Below are 25,599 nucleotides of genomic sequence, written 5' to 3' on the forward strand. Positions count from 1 at the left end.
TAAAACCTCAGCTGCCTGAAACAGTACCTTAGTTCACAGAGAAATCCAAGACATATGGGAAACAAGAAGGGAAAAGATAGAAATAAATATAAAACTATGATAGAAACACTTCTGTTTTGCTGGCAGGTTTGGGGTCATTCAAATAAAGTGTGAGTGGTAACTTCCTTTGATTTTTTTAAGGTGCTGAGGGTATTTAAAAGAATTTGATATAGTAGAGTGTGATAAGTTTTCACTGACTGACCTTGTAGCCAATATGTAAAGTTGGGGCAAATCTAACTTGTTGACTTCATGATTCATTGGCTGTGAAAATGTTGGTGGAATATTTAAGGAAATGCTAATTGTTTAAAAATTAATAAGGCAGCCGGGCGTGGTGGCGCACGCTTGTAATCCCCGCGCTTGGGAGGCTGAGACAGGAGGATCGCACAGGTTCGAAGCCAGCCTCAGCTACTTAGTGAGGCTTTCAGCTACTTAGTGAGACCCTGTTTCCAAATAAAATAGAAAATAGGTCTGGAAGTATAACCCGGAGATAGAAAGCCTCTGGGTTCTACTCCCAGTACCACCAAAAAAAAAAAAAAAAAAAATTAATAAAGCAATACTAGGTAAAGAACACACAGTACAGACTCATCTTTTCCAAATGTACATACACATTGGGAGTTTAGGTCTTAGGATTAGGTCTTGTTCTTTATTAAAAAAATAAAAATAAAAATAAAAATTTCTGGTGGGAGCAAAGGGCAGGCTGCAGAAAAGGGAGAATTAGAGAAGATGTTCCCGAAGCTATGACCAGCCCTCCAACCTTAGCTCAAGCTATTCATTTGCCAGAATATGACCTCATACACTCCATGTCTAACACTCAGTTACTCCTCAAGACTCAGGTCAAATGCTACCTCATTCACTAAATTTCTTCCACAAGAGAGGGCGAGAGGCATGGGTCACTTATACTCGTATAACCTACAATACCTAGCAAAGTGCCTCATCGGAGCATCTGACAAGTAGTTACTTGCTGCATGAGAGAACGGATGGATTCCCTGTCCTCCCCCATGAACCAGAAATCCTGGACAAGATTGGGACAAATAGTTCTCTTTCCAAACATGCATCGCCTGTGCAGGAAGGCTTTGGAGGAAGAGGGCCGACTGGGCTAAGCATCTGCTGGCAGGGCTGCAGCTCTTACCTCATACTCAAAGTTGCCCCCCAGGGCCCCAAGGTCCAGGTGCAGGTTCTTGAGAAGCTCACTGGAACTGCGAACACTCTGGAAATAAAAATGATTGTGGGTAGTTAAGTCCACAGGCAGTGGGTGTGCTGAGAAAGGAGTGAGGTACTGCTGAGTGGGCAGCCGTGTCAGGCGAAGTGTTAGGCAACTCCAGGGCAGGGCCCCACTAAGGTGGCCTCACCAGAAGCCCTTTATCCAGTGTGAGCAGTTCTTTGCCCCAAGCAGCTCCTTATTGTTCATGCTTTCTGGCTCTGACCTTAGAGGTATATAGACTGGTTAGAAAATGAAGCTGTGGGCTGAAAAATACTGTTTACTTCTTTTTAAAAAGAGATGTAACCAGCTGGGCGTGGTGACACATACTTGTAATCCCCGCGCTTGGGAGGCGGAGACAGGAGGATCGCACAGGTTCGAAGCCAGCCACGCTGGCTTAAGAAAGCCTGTTTCCAATTTTAAAAAGTATAAAAATAGGTCTGGGAGTGTAGCCCGAAGGTAGAAGGGTTTCCAGGAACCCCAGTACCACACACACACAAAAAAAAAAGTAACCAAGCACGTGCCTATAGTCCAGGCTACTAAGGAAGCAACATCAGGAAGATCACTTGAGCCTAGGAGGTGGAGATCAGCCTCAGCTAAATGACACCCCATCTCAGAACACACAAAAAAAGAACAGCACGGCGGTCTGTATCACTAAAATGGGGTCAACCCATGCATCCATCAACATGAGTGTTTAAGCAACACATGGCATAAACATATGATGAAATGTTAATCAGCCTTCAAAAGGAATGAAGTCCTAATAGGCAGTATAACATGAACCTTAAAACATGCTAAGTAAAAGGTGTCAGATGCAAAAGAAAAAACATTTTAGGTATCCCCTAATATAAAATACCTAAAATAAGCAAGTTAATAGAGATAAAAAAGATGTTAGAGGTAAACCAGGGACTGGAAAAGGGGGAATGGGAGTTTTTGTTTAATAGCTATAGAATTTCTCTCTGGGATTATGAAAGTTCTAGAAATGGGCAGTGATCATGGTTGCACAGCAATGTGAAGGTATGTAATGCTACTGTACACTTAAAATTGGGTACAATTTTACAGCCAGGCATGGTAGTGCCCACTTGTAATCCTAGTACTTGGGAGGCTGAGACAGGTGGATTGTAGGTTTGCAGTCAGCCTCAGCAACTTAGTAAGGCCCTCTGCAACTTAGTGAGACCCTGTTTCAAAATAAAGAATTAAAAAATAGGACTGGGGATGTCACCCAGAGGTAGAATGTCCCTGGGTTCCATCCTCAGTACCGCAAAATAAATAAATAAATTAATTAATTAATTTTAAAAAAGGTCTGGAAAGAGCCAGGCATGGTGACACACACTTGTAATCCCAGCATTTGGGAGGCTGAGACCGGAGGATCATGGTTCGTGGACAGCCTCAGCTACTCAGTGAGGCCCTCCACAACTTAGTGAGACCCTGTTTCAAAATAAAGAATAAAAAATAGAGCCGGGGGTGTAGCTCGGAGGACGAATGCCCCTGGATTCCATCCCCAGCCCCGCAAAAAAAAAAAAAAGAAAAAGGTCTGGAGAGCCAAGAGTGGTAGCACATGCTTGTAATCCCAGTACTTGGGAGACTGAGACAGGAAGCTAACCAGTTCATGGCCAGCTTCAGCAACTTAGTGAGACCCTGTTTCAAAATAGAAATAAAATAGGGCCAGTATATATAGCTTGGAGGCAGAATGCCCCTGGGTTCCATCCCCAGCACCAAAGACACACAAAAAGGACTGGGTGTGTGCTCAAAGCTTTTGCCTAGCATGCACAGGCCCTAGATTCAGTCCTCAACACCATGAAAAAGTATTTTTTTTAAAATAGTACAGAGGAAGATGGCGACCGAGAAAAGCGGGGCTTAAGAGTCCCGCTAACAACCAATCTCCATTACCACAAAAAGAGCGCCTTTCATAGCCAGAAAACACCATCACCAGAAAAACAAAAAAACCACCAGGCTCCAGAGAGAAAGCGGACTGAGAACAGAGCTCAGGGCCATAGAGGAGACACACGCGCCCGAGGACGCGGCAGCAGCGCCATACTGCCAGCAGCAGCGGCGAACTCAACGGACGGCTACAGCAAGCCGAGGTGAGCCGATGCGGAACAGCCAGGCGGGATCTTTTGGCGCAGACAGCATTTAAAGCTCCCAGTGGCTGAGCTCAGCACACGCTGCAGGGATTCAGAGTGGAAATCAAAACCAGAGAAGAAAAAATACGCCAGCCTCATGGCCGAGGGCGTGGCAGAGGCGCCATATTGCCACCGGCGGCGGCAGCAGCAGTGAATTCACCGAGTCCAGTACAGCTACATCTACGTACTCAAGAACAGTGAGTCAAATTGCGGGCCACAGAGGAGAAATCCCAGTATTGTGCCTCCTGGGACTTGACCCAGTGAGGGAGTGGTGGTGGCAGAGATATCACACCATAGGAGAGCGTGCAACCTGGCACCCCCCATAGTTTAAAGCAGCCTCTATCGACTCCCTGGGTCGGAGACTCTGTGATACAACCCAGTAAAGGAGTAGTAGGGTCTGAGATAATACAGACTCGAGATCCAGAGCACCATAAGTGAAGCCATAGTGACCCAAGGGAAGAACCCAGAGAAGGCACAAACCTCTGAAATCATGGGAAAGAGGAATAACACTGAAGTAATGAATGTGCACAACCCCACAACATCAGAACCTGATAAAACAGAAAATCAGAGATTTCTAGAAGATCAAATCAGGAAAATAACTGTAGAAATAATAGAGGTGCTTCGAAAAGAACTCAGAGAGAGCCAAAAAGAGATAATGGATGCAATTAATGAAGTAAAGGCCTCAATTCAAAGCACAAACAACCGATTAGACCACATGGAGAACAGAATCTCGCTCTTAGAAGATGAGCAATCCAAAAATGAATGCATAGTTTCTAATCTAGAAAAAGATATCCAACAGCAGGAATCTGACATTGAAGAAATATGGGCCCATCTTAAGAGAGCTAACCTAAGAATAATTGGAATAGAGGAGGGAAAAGAAAGTGATACCAAAGGGATCAACAATCTCTTCAAGGAAGTAATAGCAGAAAATTTTCCAAATATAGAGCAAGAGGTTGATACACAGATCCAGGAAACTTATAGAACTCCCTTTAGACAGGATCCGAGAAGAGGATCCCCACGACATATAATTGTCAAAATGACCAATGTGGAAGCCAAGCAGAGAATCTTAAAGGCAACAAAAACAAAGGGCCAACTGACATTCAGAGGCAAACCAATTAGAATCACTCCAGACTTCCCAAACCAAGTCATGAGAGCCAGAAGGGCTTGGAGTAACATATTCCAAACTCTGAAAGAAAACAACTTCTATCAAATTAGATGGAGAAATAAGAAGCTTCCATGACAAACAGAAACTGAAGGAATTTATGTCTTCAAAACCAGCGCTAGAGAAAATACTCAAAGAGATTAACTACAAAGAAGAAATAGGTAACACTCACCAGAACCAGAGAAACAAGAGTTTCCATCCAACAGACAACTAAGATTGGTTATCTGTGGAGATTCATTATTTATGTTAGTCTTTTACCTATCTCTAAATTGTATTGTTTGCCTTTATTGATGTTAATTTTTAGGATTTCTAGTTGGAATATTAATATACCTTCAGATATAGCATTTGGAAATATTTTATCCAATTCTATTAGTAACTTTTAACTCTGTTTACATTGTCTTTGGATATACAATATTTTCTTTTATTTTTTAGGGAGTTTGTATATTCTTCTGTTGCCTGTGCCATTGAAATCATATCCAAGAAATCACTGCCAATTTCAATGTTGTGAGGTTTTATGACCCAGATTTTCTCCTAAAAGTTTATAGTCTTAAGATTTATATTTAGGTCTTTTATCTAGTTTGAGTTAATACTTGTATGTGGGATTAGGTAAGGGTCCAATTTTATTCTTTTCCATGTAATTATTATTTTTCAACAATATTTAGTTAAAAGATTATTATTTCCACCACCAAATCTTCGTGGAAACCTTGTCAAAAATAACTTGACAATATAGGGAAGAAGTTAGCTCTAGGCTTGTATTTAACTCCAATGGTCTATATATCTGCCTTTAGAACAGTACTACACTGTTTCAATTATTGTAGCTTTATATGGTTTGAAATCAGAAAATATACATCTTCTAGCTTTATTTTTGCTTCGAGATTGTTTTGGGTATCTAGAGTCCATATTCCATATCAGGATAGATTTTTTTCTGAAAAATAAATATATGATAATTTCACCTAAAAAAAAGAAAAAAATATTCTCTGGTAAGAAAGAAAGCAAAAAGAAATATTGAAATGTTATCTTTAAGTCATCAAAAGCTTGGTATCAGACAAATGAAACTGTTATGTGAGATTATCATTTTTAATTTTGGATAAATTGCTATAATACTAGATGTCAACCACTAAGCCAAGCATGGGAGGGAGGGATGGGGAGAGAATGGGGTGGGGATCGGGTGGGGGCTGACTGGGCGATGTGTGCATGTATGTCTACAAAAGTTTGTATCCCACTATGATGTATGAATACAGTGCACCAATAAAATAAAATTAAAAAAAAAATAAATAAAATAAAATAAAATAAAATAAAATAGTACAGAGGGAGTCAGGCACAGTGGTGTACGTAATCCCAGTACTTGGGAGGCTGAGACAAGAGAATCGCAGGTTCATCACCAGCCTCTGGGGGTATAGCTCAGAAGTAGAATGCCCCTGGGTTCAATGCCCAATATCAAAATTTTAAAAATTAAATTAAATTAATAAATAAATAGCACATAGGGTTTTCAGGCCAGAAAGAGTACTTCATCATTACCTGGTTGTTACTCTCCTCCTCCTCCTCCTCATTGGTTTCTTCTCCCAAAGCCAAGAGGCTGAGAGCATTCTTGTCCTCATGGTTGGAGCCCAAGAGACCCTTTGTATATGCAGAAGTCTTGAGGCCCTGTGTTGGCTCCAAATTTTAAAAAATAATAATAATAAAGAGAGAAAGAGAGAGACTCACCAGGATGGCCTTCAGAATGACCCTGGAATGTCTTTCCACTCCATGTCCATGAAGCTGACCTGGCCATTCCAGCTCACGGTGATTCTCCTCCCTCTCCAGGGATCCCTTCTGCCCTGGCTACATGGACATCGGCACTGATGTCCCTAAGGCATGGTCTATCTTCACTGCCCAGAGTCCACAGTCAGCATTATGACTCATTTCCCACTCTAGTTATATACTTTGAGGATTGAGCCTTTTCCTTCTGTTTCTCACATGTGGACACACTGTGCACCCGGAAAACACTCACCAGCAGGTCTCCAAGCTGCCCAGGCCTGGCTGAGCTCCCCAGGCTCCCACTTTGAGATCCACGAGGAGCAAAGGGCGGGGCGTCCATGAGGCCTCTTAAAGGAGCTAGGCTCCCAAGAGGGGCGTGGGCGGGGGCTAACGAGGAACCCAAGGCCTAAGCAACAGAAAACATCTTGTTACAAACCGAAGAAGCCACATGGCTCTGAGAGTGTCAGAGTCAGATATAAAAATAAAACAGCTAGCTGGGCATAGTGGCACATGCTTGTAATCCCAGCATTCGGGAGGCTGAGACTAGAGGATCACAGTTCGTGGACACCCTCAGCTACTTAGCGAGGCCCTTTGTGACTCAGTGAGACCCAGTTTCAAAAATAAAAAGACTGCCGGGCATGGTGGCGCACGCTTGTAATCCCAGCGCTTGGAAGGCTGAGACAGGAGGATTGCACAGGTTTGAAGCCAGCCTCAGCTACTTAGTGAGGCTCTCAGCAACTTAGTGAGACCCTGTTTCCAAATAAAGTATAAAAATAGGTCTGGGAGTATAGCCCGGAGGTAGAAAAGCCTCTGGGTTCCACCCCCAGTAACACAAAAATAAATAAATAAATAAATAAATAAATAAATAGACTAAAAAATAGGGCTGGGGGTATAGCTCAGAGGTACAATCCCCTTGGGTTTCATCCCCCATACCGCAAAAATAAATAAATAAATAAATAAATAAATAAATAAATAAATAATTTTAAAAAACAGCTTAAATCCTGCCCGTTCAAATTTAAACCGCCTCCGCTTAGAGGCTGCTAATGAAACACAACATCCAGAAATTACCATTGTACAAACTGTGTGAGAAATCACAGGTTGGTTTCCTGATTTTTCTAACTCAAATGCTAGCTCACAACAACAGCTCTCTTACATCTGGGCAGTGCTGTGTGGGACTCTGCTGTCCTTTCAGAAGCCATATAAGAAATATGCAGGATGAAAACACAGGGACAAAATCCTCATTTACCAGAAGAAATCTTAATAGATAAAGTTTAAAATTGATAGCTGGGCGTGATGGTGCACACTTGTAATCCCAACACTTGGGAGGCTGAGATAGGAGCATCTCAGTTCACAGACAGCCTCAGCTACTTAGTGAGGCCCTTTGTAACTGGGTGAGACCCTGTTTCAAAATAAAGAATAAAAAATAGGGCTGGGGTATAGCTCGGAGATAGAATGCCCCTGGGTTCCATCAACAGTACCACAAAAAAACAAACAAAAAAAAATTGATGAGAAACTGGGCATGATAGCTCATGCTTGTAGTCCCAGTACTTGGGAGGCTGAGACAGAAAGATCGTGCAGGTTTGAAGCCAGCCTCAGCTACTTAAGTAAGACCCTCCATAACTTAGTGAGACCCTGTTTCTAAACAAAATATAAAATAGGTCTGGGAGTTTAGCCTGGAGGTAGAAAGCCCCTGGATTCAATCTCCAATACCACAAAAAAAATGTAATAAAATTTTTGAGAAAAAGCAGTCTCAAAATATTATTGACAAGATGGAAGGAAGTACACACCAGAAGTGGCTGTCTCTGGGGAAGGCTCTGTATACAGGAGAACTAATACTTTGTCATATGCTTTTTATATAACTATGGGCATGTATTACTTTAATTAAAGTATATAGAACTATTTTAAAAATATGCATAAGCAACAAAAGAACTTTCCCTTCTCTGCTGAGCAAGGTGATTGACAAGAGCCTTGCCAAGGCAGTGATGGACAACCAAGTCCCTCTGTCTCCCTGTTCTCATAAAGGCTTCTCGACAGAAGACTCTCCACTCCCAGGTCACACATCCGTACAGTTAAGAGGTGCACTCTTGGCTAGAGCTCTGCTGAGCACGTCCAATGGGACGGTGACTGCAAGGGGATCTACGAGAAGCTGGGGCACCCGAGTCCTATTTTCAATCTTATTTATTTATTTATTTATTTATTTATTTATTTATTTATTTATTGGTGGTACCCAGAGGCTTTATACCTCCAGGTTATCTCCCAGACCTATTTTTTATATTTTATTTGGAAACAGGGTGTTACTAAGTTGCTGAGAAATCTCACTAAGTAGCTGAGGCTGGCTTCGAACCTGTGCAATCCTCCTGTCTCAGCCTCCCAAGCACGGGGATTACAAGCGTACGCCACTATGCCCGGCAATCTTTTTTATTTTTGAAACAGGGTCTCACTGAGTTGTGAAAGGGCCTCACTAAGTAGCTGAAGCTGTCCATGAACTGCGATCCTCCGGTCTCAGCCTCCCGGAATGCTGGGATTACAAGCATGCGCCACCATGCCCAGTAACTCCATTCCTTTCTAACCTAGCAGGGAATGAAGAAAGAATGGGGACTCAGAGTAATATTTTACACTTGCTATAATTAGTGTGTAATATGTCTCCAAATCAAAATGATACATCTGAAATCAACAACCCTTTAACCCTGTTTGTTCTGGAGAAACCAAAGGGCACTAGTTAGCATGTTAAGATGGGGAGCATTTTAATTTGGGGACCTGGAAAGCAGACAGCTTTATTAGGTTGGAACAGCAGTACTATCCATAAAATATAAGCCAAGAACCCTACTGTTTATGCATTTTCTTTTCATTTTTTTTTTTTTGTGTGTGTGGGGGGGGTAGGGGCTTTTCTACCTCCAGGCTATACTCCCAGACCCTTTTTTATATTTTATTTGGAAACAGGGTCTCACTAAGTTGCTAAATGCCTCACTAAGTAGCTGAGGCTGGCTTCGAACCTGTGCGATCCTCCTGTCTCAGCCTCCCAAGTGCCACCACGCCCGGCTGTTTATGAATTTTCTATATTGTAATTTTTGGTCTTAAGTTGATAGATGAATGTTTGTTCCACAGACGGTGATAACTTTTCCTCTCTTCCTCCATTAGATAAAGTAATTAATGGATTCCTTGAAGGGGAGCATCACCACTTATTAAAGTATACATGGTTAGAATAATCAATAAGCAGGTTTTCTAGGAGAGAAAAAGAGGAGGAGGAGGAGGAGGAGGAGGAGGAGGAGGAGGAGGAGGAGGAGGAGGAGGAGGAGGAGGAGGAGGGACCCAGAGGAAGGCAAGCTGAGTTCAGACCAGCCGCCTTCTCAGCCAAGCCTCAGCATAGGGGCCAGGCCACCAGGAGGGCCTAGCAGAAATTATTTCTGCACAAGGTAGGTATTAGGTTCTGAGCTAAAAAATGAGGTGAGAACCACTCCTAAGCCTCTGTAGGTCCTGACCATCTGGCCCACTGAAGAATGCCTTTGCTGGAGAGAAAAGGAGCTGATGATCATAAAACTAACCAACAGTGCCTGAGCACAGGCTCTGGCTAAACACCTTACATCAAAGTTTCATGTTACTCTCAAAATGAAGGCCTGAAGTGGCCTCTGCCATTATCCACAGATCCTACGTGAGAAAACAGAGGTTGGTGAGGTAAAGACCCCTGCTCAAAGCCACAGGGCCACCGAGGGGCAGATGGGACTGGGACCCAGGGCTATCTCTAAGAGACTATTTCCTACTACCTCCTGACCATGGGAGGAAAAAAAAAAAGAGGTCTGGGGAACTGCTCCAAGTGAACCGTATGCAAGCAAGGCCTACTCCTGCCTTTGGTCCTTCCAACCAGCCCCAGTGTATCAGTAAGAGAAATTCTTCCCACATGGTATTTATGGAAAATTACAGACTCCTAACACGGCTAATTTGCTAGCATGCTAGGGGTTTGAGGGAGGGAGACAGGCATGCCGGAGGCTTTGTTCTCCCAGGCCTTTACTAAATCAGCGGTTAGCAGGGAAATTATACATTCGTGGCTCCGAGCTGATCATCTTCTATAAATGGCCATTAACCCTGAGTACAGGGCTGTGTGTGGCATTGTCCTTCTGAGCACATAAACTTGCTGCCGTTGAGCTAATTAAAACTTTCAGGATAATCTGGAGCTTATCTGATATTTATAGTGCTATAGTAGTTATTAGAGCTAACAGAGAATCAGTGCACGCCAGCAATTAGGAACCAGAGGGAACAACTGGGTAAAGCAACAGCTGGGCCACAGCGAAGGAGCTGGGAAATTCAGATTGATCCCTATGGTCTCTGATCCAGCTGGACCTGAATGAAGAATAGGATGACTCTCTTTCAAGGAACAAAGCACCAGAATGACAGGGCAAGCCCAGCCTTCAGGAAATCTGAGTAGGTGAGGCGTGGAGTCACCACAAGGTCTGCATAAACCTGACACACTAGCTATGGGGTTTTCTGGGGAAGAAGCTGATCACTGACTGGCAGAGGGAGATCATGGGTTTGGTCCTTCACGAGAGTATTAACTCCAGTTCTGTGCATTTCCACAAAGGGACAGGTGCAGAGCTTTGGGATCGGGTGCCTACTCTCTAGAATGAGCTCATGAAAGACTTCCCAAATCCTACAGGGTGCCTGTGCGAGGGCCAGGATCAGCACCACCCCACCACCCTCAGAACTGACTGCCTTCAAAGCCCAGGAACCACTTCTGAGTTACAGTTAGATCCAGGGAAAGGAGGTCATGGACACCTTCAGCTCTATCTTGCAGGTGATGAGGTAGAAGGAATGTGAAATACGCATCATCCCTTAAGAGAGCCATCTGAGTAGTCAGGGACTGGCAATCACCAAGGGCATGTGTGTGACAGGACAACGGGCCCAAGGACTTTGGTAGGTAGCTTCCCCTGCTCCCTCCCTGCTGAGTTCACTGTGGCTGGAGGCCCCAGACCACCTCCCCAAAAAGCCTACCTGATTGAGAAGTTGCATCCTGCCTGGCTCTGCAGCAGACTCTCTGCCGGAACTCAGCTCGACTAGCCCCTCCCTGAGGGGGCTGCTGCTTGGCTGGCAATGGGCTTGCTGAGCAGCCACTTGCCCAGCAGGAGTGAGGGCCTCCTCCTGAGGATGCTCCAGCAGCTCCGACCCCCAAGCCAGAAATCTTGAGTCCCTGTCCATGGCTCTGAGGGCCTCATGCTCAGCCTCGTTAGACATCCTAGAAGACTCAGCAGCCATGCAACAGACCATGCTGGCGATGTCTTTGCATGGCATTTCCTGCATGCTCTCAGGCAGCCCTAGGCCCTCCAGCCGCCTGGAGATCTTGACCATCTGCAGGATGTGCTGGTAGAACCTTTGATCCTCAGAGTAGTCTTCACTCTCTGACTGCTCATCAGCGGAGCTTTGCAGGTGTGGCAACTGGGGCACCAGGTAGGGGCAGGGGTGTTGCTCTCTAGGCCTGGGGCCTGACTGACCCACACCGGGCACAGGTCCCTGGGTGCTCTTCAGGTCCCAAGGGAAGTTGTTCACCTCGCCCAGGATCTGAGAACCAAGATGCAAGGCCAGGCTGCTGCTGCTACCACCACTGTTGCTCTCCAGATCAGACAAAGACACACTGGCCTTTCTATCTTCATCAGGGAGTTCTGGAGACCCTGGGGGGTGTCTCTTCTCACTGGGAGGAGCCCCTGCATGGGCATTCTGAGCTGACTCTGATGCCAGGACATTAGGTGGTATCAGAAATAGTCCCTGCGGTGGATCTTCAGCTGAGGCCCCTGGAGCCTCAGGGTTGCTGGGCTCTGCTTCATCATAGCTCCCTGGGTTGTCCTTGTTGACAAGCTTGGAGACTTGTCCGAGCCACAGTTCTGGGGACTCTCTCCTTCGTCTCCCCCTGCCCAGGCTCCCACCCTCCCCAGGAACTCCATGCCAGCTCAGGTCTTCCACCGGGCTGCCATCTAGTAAGAAAAGCTTGTTCCTCCCCGTAGGCAGCATGTGGTCAGAAGAACAAGGGGACAGGAAGGGCTCCTCCTCAGGAGATGGCAAGGGAATGGGGCTCTGCCCCTTGTCCCCACCAGGGCCGGTGGAGCTCAACGTAGTTATGCTGTGACTGGGCTGCTCCCCTCTCACCTGCAAGCCCTTGATGGTTTCAGAAAACCTAGAGTGGACAGGGGCCTGGTTCCTGCTTTCTAACACATCCTGTCCATTCTGAAGAAGCCCCATGTTCTGAGGGCCGCGAGTGCTGGGTTTCTGCTGTCTGGTCTTCATTTCCAGCTCTTCTATTTCAGGGTCTGAAAACCCCAGGTAGATTTTCTCTGTTGCCTTCTGGGATGTCTCCAGATCCTGCTGCTCCGCTAATTCTACCCTGTGTTGGGCTGGAGCCCTGCCTAAGATTTTCTCCACATCAGCAAAGATCTGGTGGGTCCGGGAAGGTTGGCCTTTGGAGAGTGGCTGCAGTTTGCTGGGGAAGGCACCCAGGCAAGGCCAAGGAATGTTACCCAGCATGCACGGGCTCTTCCCTCTCTTAAAGGAGCCCTCACTTATAGCCTGCATCTCTTGGTCTATGTCCAGATCTGCAAGCCCAGGTGCTGGGAGAGGGGATGGGCCACGAAGAAAGAAGGAAGGAGGCAGAAATCCCTGCTCAGGCTGTGTTTCCTAGATGGGTATATAAACATGCAGAGAAAACTAAGGCAAAGCACTGATTTATAGTTGCTACTTAAGCCCTTGGTGAGCACTTAGCCCAAACCCTCCCTCCATTTAAAATAAAGCAGAAAGCAAAGCAGGAAGAGAAGCTAAACTCCCTCAAATCGAAAATATGCTCCTGTCCCCTTCTCTGCACAGAGAAGGCTGGGCCAGATCAATGGCCTGCCATCCTTGCTCCAGAAGGGCCAGGGATGTAGCACCCAGAAGCAGCAGAGCAGGCATCACCAGGATCTATGCCCCCAGGCTCAACCAGGACAGCTCCACTCCTCCATTCCTAGTTTTTAACACTGGACTTCTAGAGAGGAACCGACTTGAAGAAAGGGCTTTACTACTAACAAAAGTCAGAAAATGGCCAGCCATGTTATCCCATTCTCCCATCTAGTTCTCAGTTCTATGACTGGTTACTATTTTAATGACTGTCTACCTTATTGAGGACTCCCAGAAACTTCCTAAGAGGGAGGGAAGCAAAGAAATACAATCAATGGCCTAAGCTTTGGAAACTCAGTCCAGTACCTCTCCCAAGGGCACAGGAGGCAGAGAAGACACCCTAAAGACCAACCAGCCCCCACAAACAGTCACACTAAACACCACCTGGCTGAGTGACCCCTCAAAACCAAACCCCCCAAGTCCAGGTCACCTACCTGGCACAGGCCTGCCCCCTGGATAAGCTTGAGGTGCCAGACTGATGGCCCAGGACTGCCCAAGTATCCTCATTTCCTGAATTCCATAGCAGGAGCCCTTTATAGCAGGATTCAGACACACACCCAGACTCAAGACCACCACCCAAACCCCTTTCCAGGACCCACACTTCATTCCCTCTTCCACCATCAGTCATGCCAGAGCCTGCTGGATGTCTGATCACTAGTGATCACTAGCTTGAACAATCCTGGGCTAATGAAAAGCCCATCAGCCAAACTGTCCTTCAAACATACAATATTTAAACATTCAACCTATTTGGCCATTACCTGTCCTTTTTTCTCTATCTAGAGAAATGGGGTTGTCGTCTTGTTTCTCAGAACCATGAAGGATATGTCTGGGACAAGAGGAAGGGAGAAGTAGCACAGAGCTTGAATGTGATTTTTTTAAAAAAAGCTAAATTAATCAACAATTGTACAAGCCAGGCGTGGTGGCGCATGCTTATAATCCCAGTACTTGGGAGGCTGAGACAGAAGGATTGCTGGTTCGCGGCCAACCTCAGCTACTTAGTGAGGCCCTCTGCAATTTAGTTTTAAAATAAAAAACTAAAAAATAAATAGGGCTGGGGGTGTAGCTCAGAGGTAGAATGCCCCTGGATTCAATACCCAATACCACAAAAAAAAAAAAAAAAAAAAGCCAGAATTGACACCGCAGGTAAGAAGACAGGACTGGGAGTATAGCTCCGTGGTAGAGCACTTGCCTAACATGTATGAGGCCCAGGCACTGCAAGGTGAAAAGAAAAAGCCAGATATGGTGGCACATACCTATAATCCCAGTACTTAGAAGGCTGAGACAGGAGGATCACAGGTTAGAGGCCAGCCTCAGCAACTTAGTGAGCTACTGTTTCAAAATTTAAAAAGGTCAGCCGGGCGTGGTGGCACACGCTTGTAATCCCCGCACTTGGGAGGCAGAGACAGGAGGATCGCGCTGGTTCAAAGCCAGCCGTGCTGGCTTGAGAGACCCTGTTTCCAAATAAAAATATAAAAATTAGGTCTGGGAGTGTAGCCCAGAGGTAGAAGGGTTTCCAGGAACCCTGGTACCAAAAAAAAAAAAAAAAATTAAAAAGGGTTAGGGAAGCCGGGCATGGTGGCGCACACTTGTAATCCCAGCATTCGGGAGGCTGAGATAGAAGGATCATGGTTTGCAGATAGCCTCAGCTACTTAGGCCCTCTGCAACTTAGTGAGACCCTATTTCAAAATAAAGAATAAAAAAAGGGCAGGAGGTATAGCTCAGAGGTCCAACACCCCTGGGTTCCATCCCTACACCCATAAAAAAAAAAAAAAGAAAGAAAGAATTTTTGCTAGGAAGTAAGCACCAGACTCTGGTGCAAAATAAAAATAATAAACAAAAGACAAGACAATCAGACCAGTGAGAAGGCTGAAGAACCTTCCCAGTACTGTCCATGGCTGAGCTGAGTTTTCGCAGGCCCCTTTCCTCAATGTGCCTGCAGCCTCTCCCGGGGGTGGAAGAATGCCTGGCCCCGCACCACTAGCATCAGAGAGAGCCTGGGCTTCACTTCAGGTCCAGCTCACTCAACCTCCTTGAAATGAGAGCAATAACTTCTGCCTCCTAAATTCAGACATGCAATAGGGACAAATAAAAGAATAATAAATGAGAGAACTTTGAACTCAGTACAAAAGCGACTCAAGTCCATGGTGATCACACTGCAATACAATTTCAGGTATCCACTACTAACCAAGCACTGGCAACCAAGATGAGCCACGAAGCAGAGAAGGCCCAAGACACAGCTTGTGAATCTTGAACGCACTGGTGTTCTGACGACTATACTCACACCACTTTAAAACAAATAACCAGACCATACTAGGATGGCCAGACTCCTTCATCGAGGCCCACTGGACCCCGCCAACACCCTGTCCTCTCTCCAAAGTGGCAGATGCCATTACTTCTTAAACTACTGAAAAACATCCTCCACTGGGCGTCCTCTCACACTAAGTTTCTATGTAACACATGCTTTCCAATGGGAGAAAAGAGAATTATTTAAAGATGGCAACAACTGCCAGGAGCTCAAAGAAAAAAATCTACCAGAAGGTGGATAGATTTACATAATGTACTCTGAAGAATTCACTGCTGTTATGTTATGCTGAACCTCCTGACTGTAGACACCTACAGGACCACAATACCTCTGGGGTTTCAGCCGTGGCCTCTCTGAGAGCTGGCATCCACTAACTTACCAGGGGACTTTTGGAGGTTTCTTTGTCCTTCTTTTCTTTCTTTTCTTTTTTCTTTTTCTTGTCTTTCTTCTTAATGGCCCCAGGAGTTGACAGCTTCCCCCGCTCTTGAACCACCAAGTTCCGATAGTGCTCATCACAGGGATGATCCCACATGGACTGCCCATTGGCAAAGTTGAAATAGTAAATATCACCTGTGATGTCCTGGCTGGGGAGAGCAGAGTTCAGGAGTCAGTCCCTGCGTAGAACCAAAGCTACTTACCACACACACACACACACACACACACACACACACACACACAAAAAGGAAAAGAAAAAAGGAAAAGAAAAAAGAAGAAAAGGGTTAGAGGCAGAGAAGAAGGTGCAAAGTGGGTTAACACAAAATCAAAGGTACCTTTTGGCTAAGGTAAGGAGTTAACTCAAACGTAGACTCAATAGGCTGAGATACCTAAGGACTTCTTAATGCAAAAAAAGCATTATATAATATACCACTGGGGGATTAGCATATTCGAATTAGAAGGAAACCACCTGAAATCTTTAGCAAACATTAAGAGCAATCTCTTCAAGCACAGGAACAATAAACAGATGTCGTTTATCACATTTCTCTTATTGGCAATAATAAACAGAATTTCTAGCCAATGTAATAATACAAAGAAATAAATTTTAAAATTTTAATACTGGAGCTAGGCGTGGTGGTACACTCTTGTAATCCCAGTACTTGGGAAGGTGAAAGACCAGCCTTGGCAACTTCAAAAGGCTCTCAGCAATTTAGCAAGACCCTGTTCAAATAAAAATGTAGTATCAGGCTGGGGGTGTAGCTCAGAAGTATAATGCCCCTGGATTCCATCCCCAATACAACATACACACATGCATGCATGCACGTGCACACACACACACACACACACACACACACACACACGCAGGCACACACACAAAAAAAACACTTTACTACTCAAAATGGAATAATAAAATGGTTCTTATTTGCAGATATTATTTTTCTGCATAATACATGTAAAAGAATCTACAAACATTAGAAACAGAACATCTGGCATGGCAGTTGGATATACAAGATCAATAATAAAAACAAATAGTGTAAAGCTAAGCATGGTTCCGCACACTTGCAATCCCAGCATGTGGAAGGCTGAGTCAGGAGGCTTGTGGTCACAGACAGCCTCAGCTACTCAGTGAGGCTCTTTGCAACTCAGTAAGACCCTGTTTCAAAATAAAGAATAAAAAATAGGGCTGGAGGTGTAGCTTGGAGGCAGAATGCCCCTGGGTTCCATCCCCAATACCACCACAAAAAAAAGAAAAAAAATGGGGTGAAGCTCCAGGGTCAAATTCCCCTGGGTTCAATCCAAGTACAAAAAAAAAAAAAATGATACATATACATACAAACATATATATGCACCCTGTTCATGGATCAAGAGGCTCAATACTAGAAAGAAACAAATTCTTCCCAGATTAACCTAAAATATAAATATATAAATTTATATAAATATAAAATAAAATATAAATGCAATTCTAGTTATAACCCCAAGAATTTGGGGCAGACTCTGAGAAACTAATCTTAAAATTAATATAAAGAGTAAATGATCAAGAATTGCCAAGACAAAATTAAAGATCATATGAAAAAGACCAGCCCTATCATTGTTAATTCATACAGCTGTGGCAATTAAAACAGTGTGGCATCCCCGGGAAATAGAAAAAGAAAGGCAAAGAAAAGCCAAAATAAACCAAAAAAAAAAGTAATAAAGAGAAAAAATCAATGAAGAAAAAAGAGAGTAATCAATAAACCCAAAAGCTAGTTCTTGAGAAATCAACAAAATGCATAAACCTCTAGCCAGAAGGGAGAGAGCAAACACGAACACAACAATCAGTGTCAAGAATGATAGGACATGGCTGGGGAGAGAACTGCGGTAGGACTTGCCGCGAATGAGCAAAGGCCTGGGTTTGATCCCCAGCACCACCAAGAAAAAAAAATAGATGAAATGGACAAATTGTTTGGAAGTCACAAGCTACCAAAGTTCATTCCAGAAGAAACCATCTAGCTGGGTACAGTGGCACATGCCTTAATCCCAGCAACTTGGGAGACTGAGACAGGATAGCAAGTTCGAGACAAGCCTGGGAAACTTGGTGAGGATTCTCAAAAACATAAAATATAAAGTGCTAGGGCTAAATCTCAGTGATAGAGTACACCTAGGTTTTATCCCAAGACAGAAAAAGGAAAGTGAAGAGGAAGAGGAGGGAAGAAGTCTATATTTATTAAAGAAATTGGATTTGACCCAAAAAAAAACTCCAGGCCCAGATGACTTCACTGGTAAATTCTGCCATATAATTAAAGAAGAAATGATACGAATCCTACATAAACTTGTCCAGAAAACTGAAGGGGAAGAACTTCACAAATCATTGTATGAGGCCATTATTTACTTGATACCAAAACAAGACAAAGACATTAAGAAAAAAATGATAGTAAAGACTAATTTCCCCAATACATAAATATGCAGCAATGCTTGATGAAATATTGGAAAATCCAATCTAATAAAATATAAAAAGGATAATATATCATGACTGAGTAGAGATTATTCCAGGAATATAAAGTTGATTTAACATTTGAGAAATCAATCAATATAAGTAACTACATAAACAACCCAAAAAAGAAAAACCTATGATCCTATCAATAGATGCACAAAAAAACATTTGATAAAACTCAACATCCATTCCTGGTTTAAATTCTCAGCAAGCCAAATCCTATGGAGGAGCAAACAAGACAACCTAAAGGAGGAGAAAGGAGGGGGGAAGAGGAAAATCTCTAAAACACACAATGTACTTAAACATATTGAAGTCAACCACTAAGCCGAGCAAGGGAGGGAGGGACGGAGAGGGAATGGGTGGGAATTGGGTAGGGGTTAAATCAGTGATGTGTACATGTCTGTACACACAAGTTTTTTTACCCCAATATAATGTATGAATATAATGCACCAATAAAAATTTAAAAAATAAAAAATAAATAAAAATTTTAAAAAAATTCTCAGCAAGCCAAAAATAGAGGGATACTTTTTTATCCTGACAAAGGACATTTACCAGAAACCTACAGGTAACATCTACTTAATGATGAAAGAGTGAATGATTTCCCTTAAGAGTAGCAAAGATGTCTTTTGTCACCACTTCTATTTAATTATACAGGAGGCTCAAGTCAGTGCAGTTAGGTAAGAAAAAGAAATAAAGGATAACCAGATTAGGAAAAAAGACGTAAAAATACCTTTAATCCCAGAAGGCATAATAATCATCTCTGGAGTAATTTCTGTGGAATCTAAATCTAAAGACCTAACATAACTGAGTTTAGAAAGGTTGTACACTGCCGGGCGTGGTGGCGCACGCTTGTAATCCCCGCACTTGGGAGGTGGAGACAGGAGGATGGCGCAGGTTCGAAGCCAGCCGCGCGCTGGCTTAGGAGACCCTGTTTCCAAAAATGAAAATGTAAAAATGGGTCTGGGAGTGTAGCCCGGAAGTAGAAGGGCTTCCAGGAACCCCAGTACCACCAAAAAAAAAAAAAAAAAAGTTTGTACACTGCAAGATCAACACATGAAAAGCAATTTTATTTCCATAAAAAAGCAACAAACAACTGGAAACTAAAAATATGCCATTTACAGAGGCACCAAAAATATAAACTACTTAGAGATAAATCTGATAAAATACAGGAAAGGCACATATACACAAAAACTATAAAACACTTCTTAGAGATATTAAAGAAAACTAAGTAGAAACAGATCCTGTTCACAGGTTCAAAGATTCACTATTATTTAAGATGTCAATTCTCCCCAAATTAATTTATATGCAATCCCAATCAAAATCCTAACAGGAAACTGATGAGCCAATTATAAAATTTATGTAGAAATATAAAGGACATAAAATGTGACTTTGAAAACGGAGAAAGAGTTGGAGAATTTACCCTAAATGTTTTCAAGATTTATTATAGCCAAGTGCAGTGGCTTACTCCTGTAATCCCAGTACTTGGGAGGCTGAGACAGGAAGATCCCAAGTTTAAGGCCAGCCTTAACAACTTACAAAGGCCTCTGCAACTTAGCAACACCATGTGTTTCACAATAAAAAATAAAATAGGCTGGAAGTGTAGCCCCTGCATTCAATCTCCAGTACCAAGAAAAACAAAATATTCATTATGCAGCTGCTATAACCCAGACAGAATAATAGGGGTATAAAGACAAACAAATAAGCCGGGTGTGGTGGCACACGCTTGTAATCCCAGGATTTGGGAGGCTGAAACTGGAGGATCGTGATTCGCGGACAGCCTCAGCTACTTAGTGAGGCCCTCTGCAACACAGTGAGACCCGGTTTCAAAATAAAAAGAATAAAAAATAGGGCAGGGGGTGTAGCTCGGAGGTCAAATGTCCCTGGGTTCTATCTCCAGACCCGCAAAAAAAAAAAAAAAAAAAAAGGCAAATAGATAAATAGAGGAGCCGGGCGTGGTGGCGCACGCTTGTAATCCCCGCGCTTGGGAGGCAGAGACAGGAGGATCGCGCAGGTTCGAAGCCAGCCGCGCGCGTGCTGGCTTAGGAGACCCTGTTTCCAAATAAAAAATGTAAAAATAGGTCTGGGAGTGTAGTCCGGAGATAGAAGGGCTTCCAGGAACCCCAGTACCACCAAAAAAAAAAAAAAAAAAGATAAATAGAGGAGAAGAGAGAATCCATATATATAGACCATCATATAGTTATTCTTTTTTTTCTTTTTCTTTCTTTTTTTTTTTTTTATTTTCGGTCTCAGCCTCCCAAATGCTGGAATTACAAGCGTGTGCCACCACGCCTGGCTCATATACAGTTATTCTAAAAAAAAAATCTAAATGTTTCTCAATATAAGAGCAGTTAAAAAAATCAAGACTTATTTTTAATGTAGGTTGGGGATATAGAATGGTAGTGGTATGGCCTTACACATACCTAACATGTATAATGCCTATGATATATGATATATATGCCTATGATATAATGCCTATGATATATCCTATAAGAATGAAAAAGATCTAAATACAAGAGTATATATAAAGTAGCACTTATGTTGAAAAAATAAAACCATGTGTAAGATGTTTATGTATGTGCCCATATCTGTTTGTTTTAAAAGGTATGTCAAAGCTGGGCATGGTGGCACACACTTGTAATCCCCGCGCTTGGGAGCCTGAGACAGGAGGATCACACAGGTTCAAAGCCAGCCTCAGCTACTTAGTGAGGCTTTCAGCAACTTAGTGAGACCCTGTTTCCAAATAAAATATATTTTTAAAAAAAGGTCTGGGAGTATAGCCCGGAGGTAGAAAGCCTCTGGGTTCCACCCTTAGTACCAGCCAAAAAAAAAAAAAAAAAAAAGGTATGTCAAGGGCTGAGCGTGGTGGCGCACGCTTGTAATCCCAGAGCTTGGGAGGCTGAGACAGGAGAATCACACAAGTTCGAAGCCAGCCTCAGCTACTTAGTGAGACTCTCAGCAACTTAGTGAGACCCTGTTTCCAAATAAATTATAAAATAGGGCTGGGAGTATACCGAAGAGGTAGAAAACCCCTGGGTTCCACCCGCCAGTACCACAAAAATAAATAAATAAATAGACTAAAAAATAGGGCTGAGGGTGTAGCTCAGAGGCACAATGCCCCTGGTTTCCATCTCTGGTACTGCATAAATAAATAAATAAATGGTATGGAAAGGGGAGAGAGCTAGGGATGTAGCTTAGTGAAGTACATGCCTAGCATGCATGAGACCCTGAGTTTGATCCCTGGCACTGTGGAAAGAAAAAAAAAGTCTAGAGCCAGCAATAAAAATAAAATAGCACCAGAGATACAGCTCAGAGGTAGAAAGCCCCTGGGTTCATTCAATCCCCAGAACCACATATACCAAACAACAACAAAAAAGGTCTAGAAGGAATTTACCAATCAAGAGTAATGACCCTGGAAAAAGGGAATGGGGTAAAAGATGACATATATAAATAAGTTTTAATGATATGTTATTTTACAAAACTGAAAAATACTTCCTGCTCCCCCATAGGACAAGGGAGTGCTAGCCACCCTAGCAGGTCCACAAGAGCAGCTGGCACAAAGCCTGGTACACAGATGGCCCACAAGCAATGACAGCTTCTACCTTCCATCAGGGTGGGTATTGAGAATAAAACAGAAAACAGCTCCTATAAGCTTATCCCCTGGAATACTGTGTAAAGTGCTAACATATTTGCTCCAAGAAAGATGTCATGAGGCTGGAGAAGATCCAAGAAAAGCAGTGAAAATATTAAGAAAACACAGAGCCTGCCATATGAGGAAAAGCTAAAAGGATTACAATTCTGCAGCTGAGAAGAGTAAGGTGACAGCTCTAGTCATTTTGAAGTGCGGCCAACATGTTAAATGGCGTGGTGAGAATGGAATGATTACACCTTGTGCGCCAAATCACAACCCTGAAAGGCCCAGGTCAGCTGAGTGCCAGCGTGGGACGGACATAGGGAAAACCACTGTAAGGCAGGAAGTAAACTTGTGGCCTTCTCTTCAGGGAAACATCATGGCATGTGACAGGAAGAGGAACTGCAGAGGGGACAGAGCAGACTTCACTGTGAGTGGAGATGATGCAGCCCTCACCTTGGCCGGCTCTGCTTGCCTGAGACACCCTGAATGAGTGCCTGCCCCCTCCCAACCCACAGAGCTCTAACTGAACTGAGAATGTCATGGAATGCACAAATATGAACCTATTCGTGAGTAGGTTACAAAGTCAGGGATGGCAGAGCCACGGACCGCTCAAGGAGACAAAAACCCATCTCCTGTCCACACACCTTTGTTGCAAACCCGTTTGCACCAGCGACTGTTTTGGGCATGCCAACGAGATACAACTGTCACTCATTATCAGTCTGCAAGGAATAACAATGACCCTTTATACAGCCAAAACAGACACTGGTGCTGGAGGACTGCACCGGGGAGCAGCTGAGGGGCCCTAAATTGAGGAACCTCACCACAGGGGCCATAAGTCAGTCTACACACGGGTCTGAAACATGAGACCGCCTCCCAGAGAAGGGCACCATGCTGTCCCCAACTCTGTAGGGCAGGCTTGGGAAAGGCCGCAGTTAGACTGGACCTCCACTATCAGATCCCCCTGCCCAAGCAAGCCAGACCCCGCTGACTTACCATGGTTTCCACTCCACAGGCAGTGGGGCCACGATTCCCTCCCGTGCCAGCCACATCAGTTCTGGTTCCTTGATGGGATCAATACCAATTTCCCGAGCAAATTCAAGAATTTCTACAAGGAGAGGCAGGAGGATGGAAGGGTAAGAGTGATGGGGATGGGGGAGTAGATGGGAGGAAGAAAAAAATCATAATCACTCCATTTTCTACTTTGCTTTTACTTTCCACATTTTCTTCAGAGAAGCATATAGAATTATTTCCTTAACATCTGAAATTACTGATAAATGGCAAACCTGAATCAAGGTAAGCTATCTTCATACTCCCAAGAATATAATCTGAAGCCAAGTCTAACAAAGGGCAAAAAAAAAAAAAAACAAGACTTCATTGTGGTGGGGAGCCTCAGGAAGAACCCAAAGCCACAACCGGAACCATCCAGGATGAGGGCAGGCTTACCAGGAGACAGGCTCTCCATGATTTGCAAAAGCACTCATCAGTCAATCAACACGTATGTACAGAACAACTACAGATGACAAAGCTTGAGGATCTTGAAAATACACAGAGTAGGAGCCAGAGGACAAAGGAGGTGCAGTGACCTGCCGGGGGCAGGTGCCATGGGAGCAGAGAAAAGGGACGAGTGAGTCTGCCTAGGAGCTGGGAGATGTGAGTTGAGAAAGCAGATGATACTCAGGAGGGCTTCTTCCCATCCACCTAGCCCTCTCTTCCATAGAGGCATTGTTTCTTTTTCAACTTAGCTATCTATTTTGGACCGTAATAATTTTACTGCACTCTTAGAATCAAGCTTTTTTTTTTTTTTTTTTTTGCGGGTCTGGGGATGGAACCCAGGGGCATTCGACCTCCAAGCTACATTCCCTGCCCTATTTTTTATTCTTTATTTTGAAACCGGGTCTCACTGAGTTGCGGAAGGCCTCACAAAGTAGCTAAGACTGTCAGCAAACCGCGATCCTCCGGTCTCAGCCTCCCAATTACTGGGATTACAAGCGTGCGCCACCACGCCCGGCAAGAATCAAGCATTTAGAAGAGCTCTTTTGGCAGAGACCTGGAAGAGCAGGAGTTATAATGTATAATGAGTTAATTACAGCCACCTCACCTTCAGGAGAAAAAAAAAAATTGGTGAGATGACCATTAGAAGACATCACTGGAAGTTGGGCGTGGTGGCACACGCTTATAATTCCAATACTTAGGAGGCTGTGTCAGGAGGATCATGGTTCACGGCCAGCCTCAGCTACTTAGTGAGGCCCTTCACAACTTAGTGAAACTGTTTCAAAATAAAGAATGAAAAATAGGGCTGGGGGTATAGATCAGAGGTAGAATGCCCTAGGTTCAATCCCCAGTACCAAAAACAAACAAACAAACAAAAAAGTCACTGGAGGCCCAGAAATAAAGGAATAAACAGCCAAGGAGATAATAAGGGTCCCTAACTCATCAAGTATTAGTGAAAGATGAAAGAGAAATGTTAAAACAGAGACTGGCAAACAGCTGCACTAAATAATATTATCATTGTTTTTAAAAGTAAACAAAACAAGCTGAGCATGGTGATGCTCACCTGTAATCCCAGTACTTGGGAGGCTGAGACAGGTTCAAGGCCAATCTCAGCAACTTAGCAAGACCCTGTTTCCAAATAAGAAATAAAATAGGGATGGGGATATAGCCCACAGGTAGAGGGCCCCTGCGTTCCACCCCTAGTACCACAAAAAAAAGTAAAATGATATAATTCTACAGTACAGAGTGCTTGCCTAGTAGGTACAAGGCCTGGGTTTGATCCCCAGCATAAGAAACAAAACAAAGGAAAAGAAAAGGTTTCCCTCAGGACCCAACACTGTATTTCATGATATTTCCTACCACATTTTTATTTAAAACTAATCATTATGGGTTCAATCCCTAGCACTCAGTTTGATGTAATCATTAATCAGTGAACTGTCACTATTCAACACTGTTGTCATGGCATAAAGGTATCCACAAGCAATATGTAAACAAACATGACTATTTTCCAATAAAACTTTATTTACAAAAAGAGGCAAAAGGACAAGCTAAGCCCATGAGCTAGTTTGCCAACCCTGGTCTAACTCGGATATACTGAGCAGCCCCGTTACACATTGCACTGGAAGAACAAGATTAAATCAGACGTGATCCCTGCCCTCACGAACCAGCACGGTATACCTCACACCTCTCACCTTGCTCACTGGGAATGTAGGTCTCATCGTAATCTTCCTCCAGAACCAGCTGGTCTCCTATGCGGATGGGTCGTCCGGCCATGATTGATCTGGGCTCAAACACCTAGATCCCAAAGACACCACCCAAGAGAAAATCAGTGAATGAGAGCGGAAGGGGAAAGTCAGAGGTGGGTCATGGACCATCTGGGTCAAAGTAGACCCTACAAGCCAACTTGGCCCAGGACTCTGCAAGCACCAGACGGTGGGACCAACAGCTCAGAACTCAGGCCCCACAGTCTCTGTGCCTGGAGAAGCTCCCTGAGACACACCTCCCAAAGGCTACTGAACACTCAAGGAGCCATGAAAGAGATCTGCAAGACTACCTTCTATCAAGTTTGAGTGTGTCCCCAAAGAGGAGAAAGTTACAGTGTAAG

At 43.9% G+C, this 25,599-nt stretch overlaps 1 protein-coding gene across 1 annotated transcript in view; it reads right to left on the reverse strand.

The window, feature by feature from the left end:
• CEP164 (centrosomal protein 164) overlaps positions 1 to 25,268 on the reverse strand; it is a gene marked incomplete at both ends in the record, with an annotated part of 58,571 nt that extends 33,303 nt beyond the window's left edge. The window contains 6 exons of the mRNA XM_080717901.1: positions 1,169 to 1,246; positions 6,038 to 6,172; positions 6,510 to 6,662; positions 15,848 to 16,052; positions 22,998 to 23,109; positions 25,187 to 25,268. Coding sequence (XP_080574027.1) covers positions 1,169 to 1,246; positions 6,038 to 6,172; positions 6,510 to 6,662; positions 15,848 to 16,052; positions 22,998 to 23,109; positions 25,187 to 25,268 — 765 coding nt within the window. The remainder of the gene's footprint in view (positions 1 to 1,168; positions 1,247 to 6,037; positions 6,173 to 6,509; positions 6,663 to 15,847; positions 16,053 to 22,997; positions 23,110 to 25,186) is intronic.
• Positions 25,269 to 25,599: the final 331 nt, after the last annotated feature.

This window comes from Muscardinus avellanarius, assembly GCF_963383645.1.
Source record: "Muscardinus avellanarius genome assembly, chromosome: 1".
Classification (NCBI taxonomy): Eukaryota; Metazoa; Chordata; class Mammalia; order Rodentia; family Gliridae; genus Muscardinus; species Muscardinus avellanarius.